The sequence below is a fragment of the Gasterosteus aculeatus genome, chromosome 2, assembly GCF_964276395.1.
Source record: "Gasterosteus aculeatus chromosome 2, fGasAcu3.hap1.1, whole genome shotgun sequence".
Taxonomy (NCBI): Eukaryota; Metazoa; Chordata; class Actinopteri; order Perciformes; family Gasterosteidae; genus Gasterosteus; species Gasterosteus aculeatus.
In genome coordinates, this window is record NC_135689.1 from 13,320,882 (window position 1) to 13,341,165 (window position 20,284).

Genomic DNA, 20,284 nt, shown 5'->3' on the forward strand with positions numbered 1-20,284 from the left:
TGTCTTACAGTATGTCATAATAACTAACATACAGTTAAATTTCCATCCCTTGCTTGTAAATTAACGGCCAATGTCATGAATAAACAGTTGAAGCTGTCAATTTACAATAATAGCAGACTACCGTAATTCAACTGCATGTTACATATATTTTGGTGGAAATACACATACAAGTGCAGTGAATTACAATCCATCTACATCTGTTGTAGGTGAATGTATGGAAGCCCATGTCAGCCACTGAAAAACAGGTCCTGTAAGTCATCATAATGAGATAGTATCTCATGAGATACGATGATGACTTTGACTTACAGGACATTACTATACATGCAGCTTTCACTTTTATTCAAAATGCCCATGGTTTGACATCATTTTATGTGGAGTAATTGGGGGTTAGGTGTCTTGCTCACGGACACTTTGACTTGGCACAGGGAGCAGCCAGGATTCAAACCACCGACCTCACGCAGCACAGCACACCCTCCCGATCCCATGCGCCACCTTCACTGTCATTTCAGTGGCTGGAATGTAAAGATTATAAATATTTGTATTATTTAAAGTGTTCATTGCCTAAAAGTCATTTGAGTGTTAATCGTGACCGACTGCTCCTGAACGTGGCGTCAGACGCGTAATCTCAGTTCATCCAGAACACCTGTGCAGTTCAACATCGGAGGAGTTTCTCATTGTCTCGTCTCTCCAAGTAACGTTGGTAAGTGTTATTTGCCTAGCATGGTTAACATTCTCTTACATGTTGTTGTCTTCCTCATCTTTGTAATTTTAATATTTGACCAATGACAGTGTCTCTAAATATTTTATTTTGGTTTGTTTTACAGAGGCTCTGGATTAAGGACGTCAGCCGTTTGCTGCGATCAATTGAAAGCGTTCCATAGCGTATTGTTGCAGTTAGTTTACCTTGTTCCTAATGATTTTATGATTCATTTTTTTATTATTGTATACATGCGGCATATTTTATGTTTTGTTCTTGGTTACAAATGCCAAACATTTTGGTTTTAAAGGCATCTAATAAACTCCAACCACTATGACCGAAATGAGTTTGGTTGTCTTTCTTTATTTTGTGGAGAATTAAATGCAAAAGTATACGGTTATAAGTAAACGGTAACATTCTGGTATTTATAACACAAAAACAGTAATCGTATGGTAACAAACTGTAATCCAATATACGACAACATACCGTATATTACGGTAGGGCACTGTAAATAAAACATTATGTTACTAGCGTTGACTGACAGTAAATGGCAGTTAATTCACAGTAAAATTGGTTCAAGTTTACGGTAACATACAGGAATCCGTTTCACGGTAACAGTATAAAAAACATTTACGGTATTATACCGTAAAAAACGGTAAATTCCTGGCGTCCTTGCTGCCAGTAAAATACCGTTAATTTACCGTGACATTTTTTACAGTGCACACACACACATGTCTCAAGGCTCAAAGTCACAGACCACTGACCCGAAATTCATATTCAAACATTCATTAATGAACTTCCTTTAGCGGAAAGTCTTTTACTGTCAAGAAGTGAATTGACACACAGAAACTCTCAAAGTGAGATACCCCGGCCTCACGACCGGAAACCATCAGTTTGGATGGATTAAATGTGGTGAGGAAAAACCCAGCCTACTGCACCTTGACACCGTTTGTTTGCGGGAAACTGAAAATCTGACGTACCTGTGGGGATTTCAGTAGTCGTGCCTTATAAGGGTGCTTAACAAGAATGACTAGCTGAGTTGCTGCACTGTACTTTCACTCTCAAAGGAGAAAAAGATCCTCAAACACCCAATGTACAATAAACTATTCACTCAGTTTAAATACCCAAAGTCAAGAGGAGTCTTAAATGTGACTTGCTAAGAATAGGCATAAATCTCCGGAGGTATAAAAAAAAACTTGCTACTCAAAGTAGCAATTTCACCACTCCCTTCTTGCACACCTACACAATCAGAGTAACACCACTTTCCTTCTCGGCATTCTGCTTTAAAACCACAGCCCTGAACTGTTGACACGGCACACGAGAAGCTGAGGTTAAGTAGTGTGCTAGAGGATGTCTTGATAGTTCAAAATAATAAAACAGGATTCCCCTCTTTTTTAATTCTAGATTCAGCCATTTCTACCTGTGAAGTAACACGGCATGATATCCTTTATAATAATGCTACTGGTGTTGTTGTTACATGCCTCAGAGGAAGACACTTCTCCACTCCTGCAACTCTGCATGGTAACAAATCTAATAATACATTCTGCATTTTAGGCGTCATTCAGTTGGTAAAAAATAAATTGCAACCAGATAAGCACTCAAGAAGGAAACAATATACACTCATCTGGAGTCCATTTGATGATACAAATATCAAAATATGTAGGACAACAGGAAATACCACAATTGGGCCATTCAGCATCTCCAGATTGATCAGTGCTGTCGTTCAACTCTTGAACTCTTGATTCTAACGTACATCTCTAGTACTCAGTATGAGACATTTGTGACATAATGGCAGTTTTTTATGGTTACACTATGCAGAAACCCCAGGTAGAAACGTCCTTTACATGGACTACTTGTCCACGGTTTGAAGCACTGATGTCTCCAACTGTGGCCCCGGGTGTCTTGCAACGTCCCGTGGAAACTGCTGTCTCTGTAACTCCTGCAGGCCCAAGAACCTCGCTTCAGTTCAGGCCTGCAAACTGCTGCTTCTCCAGGTTTTCCTTCAGCTGCTGGGCGCAGCCCGATAAATCCATGTAGCGCAAGGCGGAGAAGACATCGTTCAGGGTAGCGGAGGAACACTGACTCCACAGCCTCAGCATCTGGTACTGCCTCTCCATGGAGCCCAGACCCAAACCGGCCTCCAGCTCCACGCGCTCCAGCTGCTGATCAGTCAACGAGAGCAGGCGCAAGAACTCCTTCCACCGACGCAAGGGCACCTCCTTGATAATCGCGTAGAGGACGATGGCAGGCCAGCGATCTGATTGCTCGCGTTGTCTTGTGGCTGGAAGAAGAGAATCGCAGAGAATAAAAGGTCAGCTGTGTTGTTGGTCGTTTTTTGCCCAGCCGCAGACCAGGTTCACACTCATTGCAAAAAGGTCATCAAGATGGGAAGGGAAACTGTGTCGAGGCATTTAAGTAGACGTGGTTGTAGATGGGAAGAGGTGAGCCCCACACTCGCTGCATTTTGTCAAAGACAAAGTGGGGTAGTCAGGAAGTAGTGCAAACAGACATTCTTTTTGGTTCGGAAAATAAACACAGAATCAAAAAAAAAAAAAAGGAATGAAAACGTATTGTAAAACATCCAGTATCAATACATTCGAGACCCTCAACCCTATGATGCTGCTGGTGGTCATGGTACAACAGACAACCGTATTTGGCTGCAGGTTGTTTAGAATGTGTCACCCTGGTAGAGTTTCCGTGACAGCAAGCACAAAACCACCATAACCATTTTATGAAAAGAAAGAGAGAAAACAAAATCCTACATAAATCCAACAGCAGTGAGAACACGAGGGGGTTTACAGCTCAACCACAAATGCCCGACGCAATTACCATGAATAACAGGAAATGCGTGTGGTTGTAGATAAGGTCTTCCTACAACCATTTTCAGTTGTTTTGTGACATGTACCTAGATCTGTATCAGGACTGAATAATGAATGTACTGTAAATTGCCACAGATTAAGGGAACTAATCAAATCAAAGATTGTGAATGAAGTGATCGGTTAAAAGAAAGCAGGTGGATGTTGATGTGGTTTTATCAACCTTTAACGCTAAATAATATGAACATGTGTGGAAGGTGATGATTTCAATGGAGGTGTTCAAGGATGCGAATCCTTCTCAGTTAAGTGCCGTGCATCTCTGATCCCACCTTTCCTCTAATGTTGACCGAATAAGAGCGAGGCCATTCTGTTTCCCAATTTCCACTTTCACACAGAGGGCCGATCAATAATGAAAACAAGAGGGACCCAAAGTAAGAACACTGCAGCTGACAATATACCCCATCTAATCAGTCTATCGAGACATTTTTATTTGCTATCCCAAATGCCGTTGAGGTTTGTTTGACCAAAACTGTACACCAAACACAAGATTAAAAAAATATCATAAACTCTTGTGGCATAACTTTTAACATCACCTCCTTCTAATCTATCTAAATAGTTTTCATGAGATCTTTTGTAAATAGCATGTCTTGAGGTAGTTTGCCCTTCGAATGAGCAGTTTCTCTTCTCGTTTCTGCAGCGACCCTCAAAAATATTGTTGCATAAACACTGAAGACGTCTTCACTTGACTCTAATGCAGACCAATTTCAAAAATCAGTGAGCCTTCACATCTTAGCGTGGTATGGAAAGAGATCTGCTCACCGTGATGGTGATTAGGTCACAGCTTGAATCAGTACATCATAACGCAGGTGAGCTGCCTTCAACGCGTGTCTCCTATGACGCTACTGACATTATTGTTGGTAGCAGAGATAAAATCTTGAGATGACTTCTACCCTTATAATGGTCTGGAAAGAACATATAATATTGCAATGAAGTACATTTTCAAAGTTTTTATATTAGTTTTGATACGTTACTTTTTCATTTTGAGTAGATAGCTGTAACAGCTCCAATCCATTATTAGCCCTTCAAGCCTATTTTAGCAAGTCATATTTCCTTTTGGAGCAAGGCAAGTGGATGAGCAACAAAGAATGTGTAAATCCTGCTCAGTCATTAGGCTCCTCACACTTTGGCATTATTTGTAGTCTTTAAATGACACATTTTGAATTGTTCTTCTTTGGGTCCCAAGAAAATTGTTGCAGTTTTATCGTGTTTAAATGACTGAATAGTTGAATATACTTATTGGGAGCCTCTATGGAACCAAAGGGATATAATTATATATAAAATATGATTATGGTAAGAGGCCTGAGTATGGAGCCTTGGGAACATCCACAATGTAGTCCCTGTCATGTGTTTCAGTGGATGTACTTCAAGACCTTAACAGGAGCGGTTTTGTTATTAAAATTTGATGTTGTGAAGTAAAAAAAATACCTTTGAGGCTTTTAGTAGATAATCAAAGTAAGACAATTACATTAAATATCAATAAATATTGAAACATTGTGTAACCAAGTCCTTTGCAGTCTGTGCATTGTAACCTGGAATCAAGTACTGACTCTTACCTTTGTGTTCGTGGTCTAGTGGGCTGATGTGGACTGGATGTTCAAGCACGGATGGACTGTGGCTGAGAGTCATCATGGGAGTATTCTCAGATATGTATAATGTCTTGAAAGCAGAAAACAGAAAGAAGAAGTCAACATGTTTGCTGCAACCATGTTTCTTAAATGTTAGAGAGTGACGGCTGGAGTTCACCAAAAAGAACATCACAGTTACATCAACATTTCATCTTTGAACTTGCTGACCTTTCTTCACAAAACCCTCTCTCGATCCACCTACAGTGCTAAAACGAGATTGTAATCTCAACAGAACTCAAAAATCACAAATGAATACCAACCAGAGTGTTGGGGTGGCTGTATGGAGGACTGCTTTGTTCTGTTGGAGGAAAGCAGATATTATCAGTATGCTTCCTGTTTGAATGCGCACAGTTGAGAAAGTACATTTATCAAGAACAAAACTCTTAGTCAAAGATATTTTTGTTTAACACTGACACCTTCTCTGGCAGTACATTTCTTTTTAAATTGTACATGTTATAACTGTGAAAGGAATTACACGTGAGAGTTTGAATAATGTGGGTGTGGATCTGCTGCATATAAACCAGTATTTGTTCAATGTGTCTAAATATCTCCAGTGGATGTTTACCAGTGTGCACCAGAAAGTTTTTCCACTGTCAGCAGTTGGAAACGTTTCATAACTCACATATAAATACAGGCCCTGCATTCAACCACAATAAGTATTTAGAGCAAAAGGTACATTTTATTATAACTGTTCATTTAAAGGCATAGCGTTACCGTTGAAGTCGGGGTCCTCTAGGGGCGGCTCCGGGTTTTTGTTAACACCCCAACAGAGACAACTGTCTGGATATTTGGCCGTGCTCCTGGCAAGGAGCAGCAGCAGCCAAAGGAACAACAGAAGAGTCACCGGAACCGTCACGAGCAACACCCACGAGGTTTGATTCACTGCGGTGGACGCACAGAAAAGACGACATCATTCCTCTACCCATCCATTTGAATAGGTTACATTCTTTAAAACTAAAATTCCCACAGATAATGTGAGTATAAAGTATGCTTGGACACATGGGTCACACAACCACGAAAGACCTCCACCAGTGATTAATTGAGTCATGCTTCTTGAATTGCAGCACACAGTTGACACTAACGGTTTGGTAGAATCGGATGCATAGAAGGACCAGATTTGTTGTTAGAAGTTGTGGGTCCACTGGTCGTAGCTGTAGATGCAGATGCAGATGCGGTTGCAGCTTTCTGACACCTGGAAAAGAGAGAGACTATGAACGGAGGAGGATGAAACTTGCTGAAGCTTCAACATTCTGATTCGGTCAAATTAAGTAGATATCTTTAAATGTAGTGAGCCATTTTAATATAAAATGTCCTCTATTTTTTGCCTGGAGAGTGTCTCCCCGCTGAGAGCATAGAAACAAAAGAGGGACATTTGTGGACGTGGATTCTGTGCCGTTTTGCTTTGGTTAAAAGTGCGTTATCTTTCAAAGGCCAGTACGAACAGAAGGAACAGTGTTGTTTTTTTCGCCCCCAAAAATTATTTTTAAAAGACGCAATTATGACAGGCAATGGCAATGGTAAATGCGCTGAATTCTGCCTTCAATTGAGGTTTTTGGTCTGTGTGCACTACGTAGCACCCTAAACATTTTGTCTTTAGGCAGCGATCGTATTGTAAGATATCCTACTTTTTGCAGAGCTGGCACATGCTTTTATCGTCAGAATCTGAGTATGAAAAAAGAGAAATTGTTAAAACAATGATATGTTTCATTTGAGGTTGTGTCACAACACAGCCGCTGTGATCGTCCTTCTAGCGCTTCAACTCCCCTTCACTCACCTTCACAGTACCTACAGTTGCATTCCTGACACCTCGTCTTGTCGTGAGGATCCATGTAGTATCCGTCTTTACAGCCACATTCCACATCACTGGAAGCGTTGCAGGGCTTTCTTTCCTCCGCAGTATCTGAAAACAATCCGAGCAACGCTTTTCTGTCTCAATCAGCAGCATTCAGCACCCGGTCCTGCCAAGGTGGCCCAAGAATGACATGCTGAACAACAAAATCAGAGACCTGTTAAGCTATTTGGGTTAAACCGGAGTATAAATGGGAATGCCCCTCACGTTGTCTTTACGCAACAAATTCTATGATCTCAGAAATAAAGCCTACACCTGTTTTAAATGAGCAAGGATAAAATGTTCCTTCAAAAAAGTCTGATTTTCATTTTTTTTTAAACAGGAATTATCAATCCAATTTATTATCGCCCTGAAATGCTGAAATTTTACACAATATCCCACAAGCTATCAGCATGCGTCTCTATGCCTTATGACGGTATTTGTAGAAGATACTCACAATGACAGGTGCTACACCTCAGGCACTTCTTTGCAGTGTTATTTATTGCTGTGAATGTGGAAGCGGTGCACATTTTACATTTGTACGTTCCGACTGGATAATCACAAGCTCCATCTGCATGCGACCCTTGGACACAGTGGAAAAGAAAGATTGGGAATGAGTCCATATTAATACACTAACACTCATACTGCCCCTTTTAGACTTACCAGGTGGGCATTCTGCAGAACATGAATCCCATTTCAGTGTTGTAAACTTACTCTTACTCTGTCCAGTGAAAATGTAAGCAAGCATCATTACCTGTAACAAAAGACAAGGTTTCATATGTGTGTGGATAGGAAGATGCTAACAAGTGATGCGTTGCCACTTGCAGCTGTCTTACAAAAGAGCAGCTGTAGTTCAAACATGACTCAATGTGCTTCATCGAGTCCTTCATTGCATGGGAAAAGAGACAAATCAAACCTTTACAATAATGTGCATTGGTTCAATTTTGAAAATAGAGAGAATAGTTTTGGCAGATGTTATCAAATGTTCAGGTTGAGTCTTGCTTGTCTATCTAAGATTTGGCTTCTTTCTCAACCATCTTGGAGACAATTTTGAATATGGATTAATAACAGTTTGAAAGGTCAGCAATCAAAAACCTTGGTTTAAACAATATTGTGTCCGGCGCCCCGGTCACATCTTCATCTACCTTCATCTACCTATTGTCAACACTCTTCAAAAAAGGTTTTGACAATTTTATGTTGGATGAGGCCCGAGAAATGTGACGCAACCCATCTCTTATGCATATTGATGAGGATTAAACTGGACTAATTGTCAACCCCCGAGACATTTCTGATATTCATGAGCCCAGCTCGTCTTTCCATTGAAGCTTCATGTGGTTTAGGAAAGGAGATTGAGGAATTGTCTTGCATGAAATAGAAACTCAGCTGTGAGACTCAGCTAAATGTTACTTTTTCCAACCGGTAGTCATTGGAAGAAGTTTATCCAAATGGATGCCTAAAGCAATTATAATGAATCCTGAACTGGAGTCACCTCTCTAAAGTTCCAGCTAAATATCAGCTGGGATCCGCTGACAGCTCGATGTAACTGGGTGGCCAGTGGTTGTTGTTGTTTGGTGGTCACTGGGAAACAAGCCCTTATTTGTTTTAGGCATGGATAATATATTTAAATCATAAATTTGAAGCGATTATTCAATTAGTTTATTGGTCAACCGATCAGAATTCAACAATAAGTGCAACAAGGCTGTGGCGTGAGTTGCTCATATGCAAAGGTTTTCTGTTGGTCTTTTCTGACAGTGAAAAAAATTGATTAAAAAATCAAGAAATCAGTAGATTTGCTCATTTTCTAGAGACCAAACGAATAATCGCACAATCTGTACATTAAACTGTATTCTAGATGATCTCAATAATCAAGCAAATGTATTAGACTTTGCTTCTCCGGGGTTTGAATGCCATTAAAAGGCCTATTTAATCCCTTTACTCATCCACATATAACTTGACTCCTCTTATCAACACCAGCACCTCTGTGTTTTGCAGAAGCACGGACAGCGTGCTTTGCCTTAATGTTAACTCTCAAAGTCGGAAACCATCAGAGGAACTGCACGTATATTCTGTGTGTGTCTCTCTCACAGGAGTCACCGATGCTCTACAACGATTTAGGTCACCCAAGAATATACACATGAGAAGTTCTCAAAATAAATATAAGCATTTCAATTTCAAACAATGCCTCTAACCGACCGTTTTCAGCAAATAATGTACTTCTTTTGGTCACAGAAGTACAGAGACAGCCGCCGAGTTAAACAACGAGCGACGATGACGTAAAACCTCCTCACAGAAGCAAAATCATCCCTGAAGCAACCGGGAAGAGGATCCAAATAAAACACCCGATCTCTTTTACTTACCAAGACAAAATCCATTGTGAAAGTGTAGACTGTGAAGAATTCGACTATCAACTTTGTGTTCGTTGATAGTATTCATAAAAAAAATTGTTTTTTAAAAAGATAGATGATCGCCAAAATACTCCTCAGCCGGCGAGGACACCCCAATAAAAGCCTGAAGGATGATGTCTTCTGGCTTCAAGCCTTATGTAGATTTCCTCTTAAGTTGAGTCAAATGAAGTGTTGCCGGAAGCTTGTGTGTCAGAGTTGTCAGTTCTTTGAAAAATTCAGAGAAGCGGTGCGAGAAACAGGAAACGGTGAGATCACAAAACGCCTCCGGTAGCAACGTAGATGAGAGATCCTCCATCTGATTGTTTCCCATAATTCCACAGCACCTCTGACAATGCCTACGTACATGATAGTTCATGAGAAGGGTGGTGGTGGTGGAGTGTGTGAGAAGAGGAAAGGCACGCTACTCGTGACATGTGCATTAGTGGCTTTCATGTAACTCCTTTTTCCTTGACTTCAAAAGCGAAAACCAAAAAGATAAATTTAGGGGAGATTGTAGACGGGCATTTATGTGAGGAACAATTAAGTAGTTACGTATTCAAATATTAGTTATTAGAATACATAACACTGTCTCACTGTTGCTATATTAAACTGTCAGTGGGTGAGTATTAAAAGAAAACATCTCAGTCTTGGCCCATAAGTGTCCATACAGCTTTAATTGATATGAACAATAATGTATATATAACAACATGCTAAATTCATTATCTGCTTTCCTAGAAATGTTACAGAACTGAGTATTTTCATTATGGATTGAAGTGACTTTTTGTGCGTTTGCAGTTGTTTAGACACGGAAATGACAGTTGCGTTTTAACTGAGGGAAATAATGATTTAGATTGAAATCAATAAACACAACACAATATTGACGTGGCATGTGGTACTTACAAGAAATTATTGAAAGAGAGGTGCATGGCAGAAAGGGAGAGCACACAAATGACCCCAACAAGATGAAACAAGCACGTTTTATTTGGTTATTTAGAGGTCGGAGTTACAATTGAGATAAATGTGGAGAGAAAATAAATGTTTTAGATTTCTATGATAAATGTGTTTATTATCCATTGTAATATTGTTATTGAAATGCTATTAAAACAATGTCTTTGAATGTGATGCTACACTGCAGTGGCTATAATGTACAGCTCATAATGCTCTATTCTATATGCTGGAAGTACACTATGGTATATAAGACATGGTATCATAAAAACATTTCTACGACAACTGCTTCATTATAATATATATTTATAAAATATTAATTCGAAGCAAGGACATTAGCAAAAAGTAAAAGAATTTGAAAACCTGAACCAGTGTAGTTTATTACAGGTATGTTAAAAAGTGAGGGTTTTAAAGTAAACGTGTAAAATAATGGACAAGATATAACGTGCAAATTCAGAGGGGTTTAGGTGGGATTTTTGGACTTTAGATTCAAAAACGTTGAAGTTTTAATTATTATTACATTTTTTAACTTAATTTTTGAGTAGGCTACTTGTTGTCTCCTGCCTAACGGTACATTATAGAAATATTATAGATTTACCTGTCGTGGTAATCTTGCTTCACATAAGAAGATTTCACATAATAAAATACTATGATGGATGGACTTAAAATAAAATGCATGTTTCAAACAAAAAAATACCCAAAACAACCTCTCTTTGACTTTTAGTAATTGATCCACTGACGGTTGCGGTATTAAACCTCCGTATTGGATATTTTAGGTATGTTTGGAAAGCTCTTGGAAGCAGCAGGCTATTTGAAAAGCTATTTTCCTTTGAGATGGGAGTATTTTTACACTGTGCTGCTGCTATTTTAGGACTACTACCCCCCCCCCCCCCCCCCCCCCCCCTCCCACCCCCCCCCCAGCCCCCCAACCCGGACACGCAGCGCAATAACGTTATTAAATCCACCATGCATGCGCATTAAACGTTAATAGACCACGACATCTTGCACACACAGGCAAACAAATAAATAAAAAATATGACAACAACCCCCCAAAAATCGTCAGTAGCGTTCCACTTCCCCCCGAGTGCGTAGTGCGCGCAGCGGCACCCAGAAGTGAACAAAGCGACCCGGAAGCGCTGCTGCGGCTGGAAGCAGGCAGACAAGAACATCAAGCTTTTATATTATAGCTGGTTGCCTTTTCTCGCAAGACAATATCTGCCGTCGGGACACCAAGGTATTTGTGCACGTCGCTTCGTGTCTCTTCGCTGTCTTTTTTTGTGAAGGTTACATCACCCCAGACGCGTGCAATGTGCACAAAACGCGATCGCCGTCCTTTGATTCGTCCAAAAGTTGCAGAATGTGAAAAAAAAGCGAGAGAGAGGGGGGGGGGGGGGCTTCCCTAAAAGTGAGACGTGCTTTACGGTGCCACGGCGTTGGCTTGCGTGTGTGTGTGTATGTTTTGTTGTTGTGTAGCTGCTCGCGGTGCACGTTGACCTTAAAACCGCCGCGGCTGCGGCGGTATTTTGTTAATTCGGTCCGGTGCTTTGGGTCGAGCTGCATCTGCTCCGTGTGTGTGTCCGTGTGTGTGTGTGTGCGTGTGTGTGTGTTTGCACGGCATGTTTGCTGTAGGAAGTGTTTCTGTTTCTGGTCAGAGGCGGGGAGGCCGGGCCATTCAAACCCGCCGCAAACAATCACTGGTGCCTTTGACGTGATAAACACACCTTTGTGTCCGCGTCGGCTCGCTCCTCTTCTCCTCCTCCTCCTCCCTCCTCCTCGCACGACTATTCATGCTCCTACATTTTTTGAAGGGGTGGGAGGAGGGGGGGTCTGCAGAATATGGCGTCCCGCCTTATAAAAAAATAAGGCTGCCATTTTTGTTTCTCTTTTGTCTGGAAATGTTTAAAGAGAACTGTGTGAGGACGTCGCGGGTCGGTGGAGCCTCCGGTAAAAGCCCCCCGGAGACCGCCGACACGCCGGAGGCTCCACCGCCCCAAAGTTTAGCCCTGTTTTTTTAGGGTGTGTGTGGGGTGGGGGGGTGGCGGGTTTCGTAGCGTTTTATCCGAACACGTAAAGCGACGTGCACTACTTCCCCGCATGTGTCCGCGAGACAAAAGGGGAGCGAGCTGGATTGCACGGTGCAGCCTTCCTGCGAGGGGTCTTACTGCGAGGGGTCTTTACTGTGAGGGGTCTTCCTGCAAGGGGTCTTTTACTGCGAGGGTCGAGGGGTCTTACTGCGAGGGGTCTTCCTGTCAGGAGTCTTTGCTGCAAGGGTCGAGGGGTCTTCCTGCGAGGGGTCTTTACTGCGAGGGGTCTTCCTGCGAGGAGTCTTTACTGTAAGGGTCGAGGGGTCTTACTGCGAGGGGTCTTTACTGCGAGGGGTCTTTACTGCGAGGGGTCTTCCTGCGAGGGGTCTTTCTGCGAGGGGCCTTAACTGTGAGGGGTCTTCCTGTCAGGAGTCTTTGCTGCAAGGGTCGAGGGGTCTTCCTGCGAGGGGTCTTTACTGCGAGGGGTCTTCCTGCGAGGAGTCTTTACTGTAAGGGTGGAGGGGTCTTACTGTGAGGGGTCCTTACTGTGAGGGGTCTTTACTGCGAGCGGTCTTTACTGCGAGGGGTCTGCAAGCTGTTCACGTTTGACCTGCGTTCACCTTAAAAGTTTGAGGCTGGTGGGGCCTGGTTTACACACTGGGGGATGGGGGGGATTATTATACATGTATTGCAATGGCTCACGTTGGAATAGTCGTGACAAATGAATTCTTATTTTCAAGCTTAATGTTTCTCGAGCTCGAGTTTCAATACAATCTCCAGGTGTTCCTCAGTAGATGTAGTTTGTTTGTGAGAACTGAGGAAAGGCCGCGTGATGCTGATGAAAGCCAGAACCACCTAATAAGTCGTGTTTTTGTGCATTTCCTGGAACTCTTTGAATTCCAGCCTTTTGTGTCAAAAGTATTTGATTGGTTTAATTCACACAACCTTTTTTAGTCGGCCTTCAGGAAATAATCTGAAATATGTAACTGTACAAGCCCTTTTGAAATATGAATTTTCTCCATGAATGCTCTTCGCTGTGCAACCGCTATAGTGACACTTTAAAAATAAAAAGGTTTAAGAAGTCCTTCAACAAAACCTGTCCTGTGGATAAACGGAGCAGTTAGCGATCCATCCATTGTAAACGATATGATTGACGACCTGGTCGAGGGTGGAAGTGCAAAGCTACATCAGAGGGATGGAAGCAAATGACTGAGCCCAACGAGCACACACAACTAAAATACCTGTGATTGGTTTCAGGATGGCCGAGCCTCGATTTAACAACCCGTACTTCTGGCCGCCCCCTCCATCCATGCCGGGCCAGGTAAGTCTCCTCGCCACGTGTGATTACTGACGCTTCTGCCTTTCCTCGCCATTTGTTTCCATGTGTGAACGTCTTTTCAGCCATTCGGCACCAGTCTTGTCAGTGCAAAGGTCTTTTCTGTTGGATAAAACTAAACAAAAAAAGAATTCAACTCGTGCTTTTGTGCTGGTCCTTGATTTCTCCGGTGGGAAGTGTTTCTGGGGCGTGAATGACATTCACACACGGTGGCAGTTTTCTGTTGAGCACGACCCGTTAACCCTTTCAGCTGGATAACCTGGTGCTCATTAACAAGATCAAGGAGCAGCTGATGGCCGAGAAGATCCGACCCCTGCACCTGCCGCCTACCTCCACCCCGTCCCAGCAGTCTCTGCTGGTGTCCACCTCGTCCCCGGACGGCGGCGCCCAACACGTCATGTCTAAGACCCTGTCGCAGCAGGTGCAGCAGGGCCTCCAGCACCAGCAGCAGCAGCAGCAGCAGCAGCAGCAGCAGCAGCAGGGCTCCGGACAGCCGGACATTGCTCTACACGCTCGCCCCGCCTCCAGCTCTGGGCCAGGTACAGTCCGAACTTAGCTGTCTGTTGACTTTGCATGTGTGTGTGTTTGGTGTTCTCACCCACGACGCATCACACGGTGTAAAAAGACTGTTCACGGATTAAAATGCCCCCCGTGACAACTTCCAGATGGAAACATGGATGACAAATCAGCAGTGAAGGCCAAAGGATTGTGGGAAGACTGGCACATGAGACAGCTCAGCGAGCAGCAGGGCCGGATCAACCATCGCTCAGGTACTGCAGCCGGGGGGGAACAACAGGAAATAATACACGCTTTTGATTTTCAGGCAATTTTTTGTTCTGCAAACCAAATCTGTGAAACTTGTAGCAAATCATGTTTTCTTTGAGCCGTAACCATTTTGAAATCTGTCAACACATTCAGACTGATTGGATCACTTTGGTGCGTTCCACATGTCAAACAAGTATTCGGAGTCTGCGCACAGATCATACGTACAGAACTTATTTAAAACCATTTCAATAGTAGGAATATTACTGTTAAAACTGCATCGCATGGTCATCAAACAGGTAAATCCGTCAAACTAATCTCAAGTTCAGTGCTTTTGTTTTTCTTAAGCGCAGTCTCCTCCTCATCTCCACAGGTCTGGCTCCTTCATCCCGACCCGACAGTCACAACACCTCGGAGGCCCTGACCCCCACGACTCCGACCTCCAGCGGCCAGAACCGCCTGGGCGGCGCCCCCTCCGTGAACATCCTCTCCGGGTTGGCCAGCGGCCCCGGCATGGACCACATGAAAGTCGGAGGCCTGGCGGGTCTGCTGGGCCCCCCGCCGAAGGCGCCGCGAGGACGGAAGAAGATCAAAGCGGAGAACCAGACGGGTCCCCTGCTGGTGGTGCCCTACCCGATCCTGGCGGACCAAGGCTGCACTGTGGCACCCAAAGAGGGCAAAACCTACAGGTAGGGCGCCGGAGGCTGCTGCGTTTGTCTTTGTTAAGTCGTTTCCTTTAAAAAAAAAACCCGGATTCAATACTTAAACCCATCAATGCGTGGCACTGAATAGTCTGTTTGTTTCCACGCCACCCTGAACACATTCACGCGCTCCGTCTCTCGTCACGCAGGTGTAAAGTCTGCCCGCTCACCTTCATAACAAAGTCCGAGATGCAGATTCACTCCAAGTCCCACACGGAGGCCAAACCACACAAGTGTCCCCATTGCTCCAAGACGTTCGCCAACGCCTCCTACCTGTCCCAGCACCTGCGCATTCACCTGGGGATCAAGCCCTACCACTGCTCCTACTGCGAAAACTCCTTCCGTCAGCTGTCGCACCTGCAGCAGCACACCAGGTGGGTGGGGCTGCTGGGGGCGCCGGGCTAGCGCTAACCCGCTAACGTGCTCTGCCAGACCCGGGGGGGGGGGGGTGGGACACTAACCAATGTGTACAGAAATGTTTTTGTTTTTTTTCTTGCTCCTTCAGTCATTTGGGGAGTAACTATTTATTTAGGTGTGTCTCTTATTGTGCATTAGACGCACCGACGTCTTCCGGCAAGAAGTTGGAGTAATTCCGTCGTTGTTTTGATTGCAACACATCTCATCTCAACAAAAAGCAAACCTTTTTTTTTTTTTTTTTGATCTGCTTCTCTCCACACAGAATCCATACCGGCGACAGGCCGTATAAATGTGCTCACCCTGGATGTGAAAAGGCTTTTACCCAGCTGTCTAACCTCCAGGTCAGTACATGGCCGCTGAACTCCACTGAAGTAGACGCGACAGCGACCGCTGTTACGTTATCAATAAAAGAGTAGAAACAGTTTCACTGCCTTTTTTTTTGTTTTTACGGCCGAGGTCTGAACGAAGCGTCTCTGTTGTGTTTCCTCCCTCGACAGTCTCACCAGAGGCAGCACAACAAAGACAAGCCGTACAAATGTCCCAACTGCTACCGTGCCTACTCGGACTCGGCGTCGTTGCAGATCCACTTGTCAGCCCACGCCATCAAAAACGCCAAGGCCTACTGCTGTAGCATGTGTGGCCGGGCGTACACCTCAGTGAGTAAACCACAGGCCATCTGTGTGTGTCCTGTTCTGCCTGTCAGGTTTTTCCGGCGTGCCTTCAGACGGCCTTTTACGGTATCCTTCCTGCACTCTGCTGGAAACTTCAGTTTCCTCTGTGATGATCAGAAACTAATTTTTAAAACATGCTGAAAAGAGGTGAATTGTTGTTGTTTTTTTGAAAATCAAAAGGCTCCACTCCTGACCTTCAAAGTACCAGCTCACGTTTTTTGCTCATAAAACTTTTGCAGGTTACACATTTGCTTTCATCCAGTCAATCAAAAGGTTGATGAACCACATTATTTGTAAATCAACATTATGTTAATTTTCTTTAAATCACATTTTTGATCATAGTACAATTAAGGGCGGATGTCCCCAAACGTTACTTGTTCCGTAATCTAAAATGGGAATATTTGCTGTTTTTGTTTTTTAAAACATCTTTTGAGTTTTGAATTTAACAAAATAAATTTGCTTAAACAGATCAAATGAGTGCCTCATCCGAGCCCAATTGATTTGTTAGTTTACAGGTTTCATTTTAAATTCAACAACCCATCTTTAAAACGAGGCTACTCATCTGAGAAAGATCTTCTGAAGTTTTATTTTGGCTTTATTGGAAACAACCATTTCTTTTTGGGTGAATGGAGCTTGGAGGTTCTTGCGGGGTTCTTCTTGCTGGATCCACCGTCCTTACATCTGTTTATCTAGAATAGGTCTCATCTTTCAAGGCACTCCAGGTATATTTTTCATTTAGAAGGGTCATATATCCTTGAACTATAATTCAAGTGAGCACTAATGTAGGACGTTGATGGCGACAATCTAACCCGTGGGCTGTTTGTGTCTTGTTTTCCCGTCCTTCTCCGCAGGAGACCTACCTAATGAAGCACATGTCCAAACACACGGTGGTGGAGCACCTAGTGAGCCACCAGTCGCCTCAGAGGACCGACTCCCCGAGCATCCCCATACGCATCTCCCTCATCTGAGGTCGGCCGGCCCGCTCAGCAGCAGGTCCCATTCAAAGTCTACGTTAGGCTGGAGCTTACGAGGTCCCGCACCCACCGCCATCCACATCAGGCTTACATTAGCATTATGACAGCTGACATGAGCATTCAGTGCTACATTCAGTTAAACAGGCCGCCTCCATTCATCACGACACGGGCCGTCTGTCAAAAATGAGCACAGCGTTATTTTGTGAATGTAAAAATACTGCGAGACGTCGCCCGGGAGGATCGAGTGGCAAAGAATGTCTTGCGTCAGATTTAATAAGCACTTTCGTAAGCGTCGTGTAAACTGCCGGATGCTTTGGCCATCAGAAATGTTTCAGTGAGATTCTTTCTTTTTTTCTTTCTTTTTTTTATCCTCTTCCATGAAATGGGTTTTCAAAAAAAATGTGCCAGATGATATTTGCCCTTATAAAGAATTATGAAATATGAAAACTGTTTGCTGGGTGTGTTCTGGAGACATCCAAAGATAATCGTAAAGCACTTTTAGGCCTTTTGGTTTTGGGCTCAAATTGTTTCAATCTTGTTGGATGGGAAATGCCAAAGGGCATCATTGTGGCAGCTAAGAGTTCTGTCTGTGTATAAATAAGTATTTTCTATTCCTCCTTTTGTTCTTACTCCCCGTTTGTGAGAGTAGACACTTACATGGTCATCTAAATTTGAAGAAAGGCAATCGCTGGATGACAATTCAAGCATTTATTGATTGTATTAATTGAGGTGCGTTATCGAGGTGGGAAGACAAAAAGTAGAGCAACCTGGGAGGGAAGAAGGAAGAATGTTTGTTTGTTTTTTTCTTTCATTTCCAGAACCTTTCAATCCATATTTGACATTCACCTGTTTAAGGCACCTTTTTACGATCCTAATTTGTGATCAAAGAAACACTGTTTTGGACATATTTTCCGGATTCCCATTGACTCGTGCCATATGTGAACCGTGTCTGGTTTCAAGAGAAAGCAAATCTCGCCGTAGCTTGTCGGTTTTCTCTAGTCAGTTAAGCTTTGACTATTAGAAGTTGAAAGCGTTGCACATCTTCCCGTGCCAGCTCTAATGTGCTCCTCCCTTCTTTAACACACACTTCAGCTAAAATGAATTATCTTACCCCGCTGGTGCATTTTAAACCCAAACATTGGACCAAAATGTGAAGTTATGTACAGCTCCTCTGACCCAGTTAAGTATTTTTAAAACTTTCAATAAGCTTTAGCCATTCAAAATAAACTGCAGTACAAGTCATATTCCATAGGCCTATGTTAAGATTTCGTGTGGCAGTGAAGCTTCTCCTTTTGAATTTTTTGTCCTTTGTATTCTTTTCATTGTACACAGTATTGTTTGTTGTATTTTTACTGTAACTTTAACCTCTGGATGGTACTAATAGAGTACCCTGTATTCTTCAGGGCCCTTCAGAACAGGTGCTACGGCAAGACAGTTCATTTGAGACGGAACTGAGAATGATGTAAAATACGTATACAGTATAAAGTATGTTTTCAAAAGAAGAAAAACCTTATTACTCAAGCCACTGGCCTGAAACCAGACGTTTTAGCCAACAACAGACCCTGCCTCTTCAACTAAATCTCTTTTGAGATGATGAGAAATTGTACATGTTGCTGTACTGTAAAACATGTTACTCATTTATAGTACCCGTTTGAGTTTTCATTAACATGCTCTGTTTGGGTTTTGTAAAGGTTTCTGTACTGTAATTGTTTTAGTCTACCCATACGTTATTAATATTCATGTTTTATATCAGTTATTTACATGTACGCCTTAACTGTTTTATCATCCCATTTCCATTAATCTGTATTGTTCTGCAGTATTCAGTTGTGTAAACATTTTAATTTTCTTTCCTTCCGCATGGAGTTCCTGAGCTGTAATCTGTATGATAACTGTTTAACCCATGTGCTCTATGAAAAGATGTTGCGTAGATTTATTACACTTTTTCCCGTCTTGCATTGTGGTTTCATATATAGTTTAGATAACTAAATATGCACAGCTAAGACTGGGAAGTTAAACTAAGGTTATCAGTGTTTAAAAAAGGATGACAAGCTTTGTATCTTTACCTTGTTTAATAAAACAGACTGTTATAAATTCATCATTGGTTACGGTTTTTCTACTAAAAACTGTACCTGATGACAGATTTGTGTCGTAAGAGGAAATAAACATCACGTGTATCATTTATGAAAATACTTTTATTTAAAAGTGTGTTTACAGGGATGCAACCAGACAAAGATGATTGTCGTTTAGGCTTTTTGACGTGTTCAGGCAGCAGTAGATAAAGTTGAACACTTCGTCACTTCAGGCACATCGTAGACAAAATAGATAACGCTTTCAACACTGTACAATACTATTTTTATGTCACATAGATCCCTTTGTAAAACGGTACAAGTGCTTTCTAAATGAAATGGTTGACCTTTTTTTCCTTTTCCTGACATTAAGGCTATTTTAAAAATGTAAACAAATATTAAATACTGGAGTGGCTACACATCACGTCCAATCGGCAAGTGGGTCCCCAATATCAATGTCATGTACCGTATTGGAAGAGTTAAAAAGGCGCTAAGATCTTTGACACATTAAAACCACACAAAGGCATTTTTTCCCTACTGAAAATACTGCAGGATTCAATTCAGAGGAAAATACGTACAATGGATTTTCCCCAAAACTTCTTACAAAGTGCTCGGTTTAAGCTAGTCTCACTCTAACCTTCATGAAATTTCTTTTTGAAATTCACTGTGCTAGTGTGAAGTACATTGCCTTATCTTGTACCATTACATTGAAAAAAAGCTTTCTCGTAAGCCAAAACAAGGCTTTCAAGCATTCGGATTGTCTTTTAACGATGCAAACAACGTGCACACAAACAAGGATGTGCCACGTATTTAGCTTTCATTTCAAATCTCACCTTCCTTTTCATAATAATTGACAGTCCACCAAATCCTGGAATCTGGACGGAAAAAGTCAAAAAGATGATCTTCCCTGAGCAGAACTCCATTGGAAGCTTCGGTTTCATTATTACGGCCTTAAAACAAGGATTATTTACCATTCGA

General features: G+C 42.5%; 2 protein-coding genes across 5 annotated transcripts; one reads left to right on the plus strand and one right to left on the minus strand.

The window, feature by feature from the left end:
* Window positions 1-1,040: 1,040 nt before the first annotated feature.
* LOC120828695 (tumor necrosis factor receptor superfamily member 1A) lies at window positions 1,041-9,622 on the minus strand. Its single transcript, XM_040192208.2, has 10 exons — window positions 9,384-9,622; window positions 7,690-7,780; window positions 7,484-7,609; window positions 6,973-7,098; window positions 6,824-6,860; window positions 6,281-6,390; window positions 5,913-6,080; window positions 5,459-5,496; window positions 5,127-5,229; window positions 1,041-2,978 (listed from the first exon to the last, which is right to left on the minus strand). Exons 1-10 carry the CDS (start codon window positions 9,396-9,398, stop codon window positions 2,659-2,661), a joined length of 1,134 nt encoding a protein of 377 aa, XP_040048142.2. The 5' UTR covers window positions 9,399-9,622; the 3' UTR covers window positions 1,041-2,658.
* Window positions 9,623-11,370: 1,748 nt separating this feature from the next.
* znf362b (zinc finger protein 362b) lies at window positions 11,371-19,335 on the plus strand. Of its 4 annotated transcripts, none has more exons than XM_040192201.2 (9): window positions 11,371-11,589; window positions 13,637-13,700; window positions 13,966-14,254; window positions 14,381-14,485; window positions 14,851-15,166; window positions 15,328-15,552; window positions 15,858-15,936; window positions 16,093-16,251; window positions 17,118-19,335. In XM_040192201.2, the coding sequence occupies exons 2-9, from the start codon at window positions 13,638-13,640 to the stop codon at window positions 17,232-17,234; spliced, it is 1,353 nt and encodes a 450-aa protein (XP_040048135.2). In that variant the 5' UTR covers window positions 11,371-11,589; window position 13,637; the 3' UTR covers window positions 17,235-19,335. The 4 variants fall into 4 exon arrangements, with proteins under 4 accessions (XP_040048135.2, XP_040048136.2, XP_077939986.1 ...); XM_040192202.2 differs by having other exon boundaries at window positions 11,402-11,589; window positions 13,993-14,254; XM_078083860.1 differs by lacking the exon at window positions 11,371-11,589 and adding an exon at window positions 12,162-12,299.
* Window positions 19,336-20,284: the final 949 nt, after the last annotated feature.

Coding starts and splice junctions, on each gene's coding strand:
- LOC120828695 (XM_040192208.2), bottom strand. Junction 7,610..7,689: donor TTCTGCAGAATGCCCACCTG/GTAAGTCTAAAA, acceptor ACTGTGTCCAAG/GGTCGCATGCAGATGGAGCT. Junction 2,979..5,126: donor ACTAGACCACGAACACAAAG/GTAAGAGTCAGT, acceptor CTCTTCTTCCAG/CCACAAGACAACGCGAGCAA.
- znf362b (XM_040192201.2), top strand. CDS start 13,638: ATGGCCGAGCCTCGATTTAACAACCCGTACTTCTGGCCGCCCCCTCCA. Junction 15,167..15,327: donor AAAGAGGGCAAAACCTACAG/GTAGGGCGCCGG, acceptor CTCGTCACGCAG/GTGTAAAGTCTGCCCGCTCA. Junction 15,553..15,857: donor CACCTGCAGCAGCACACCAG/GTGGGTGGGGCT, acceptor CTCTCCACACAG/AATCCATACCGGCGACAGGC.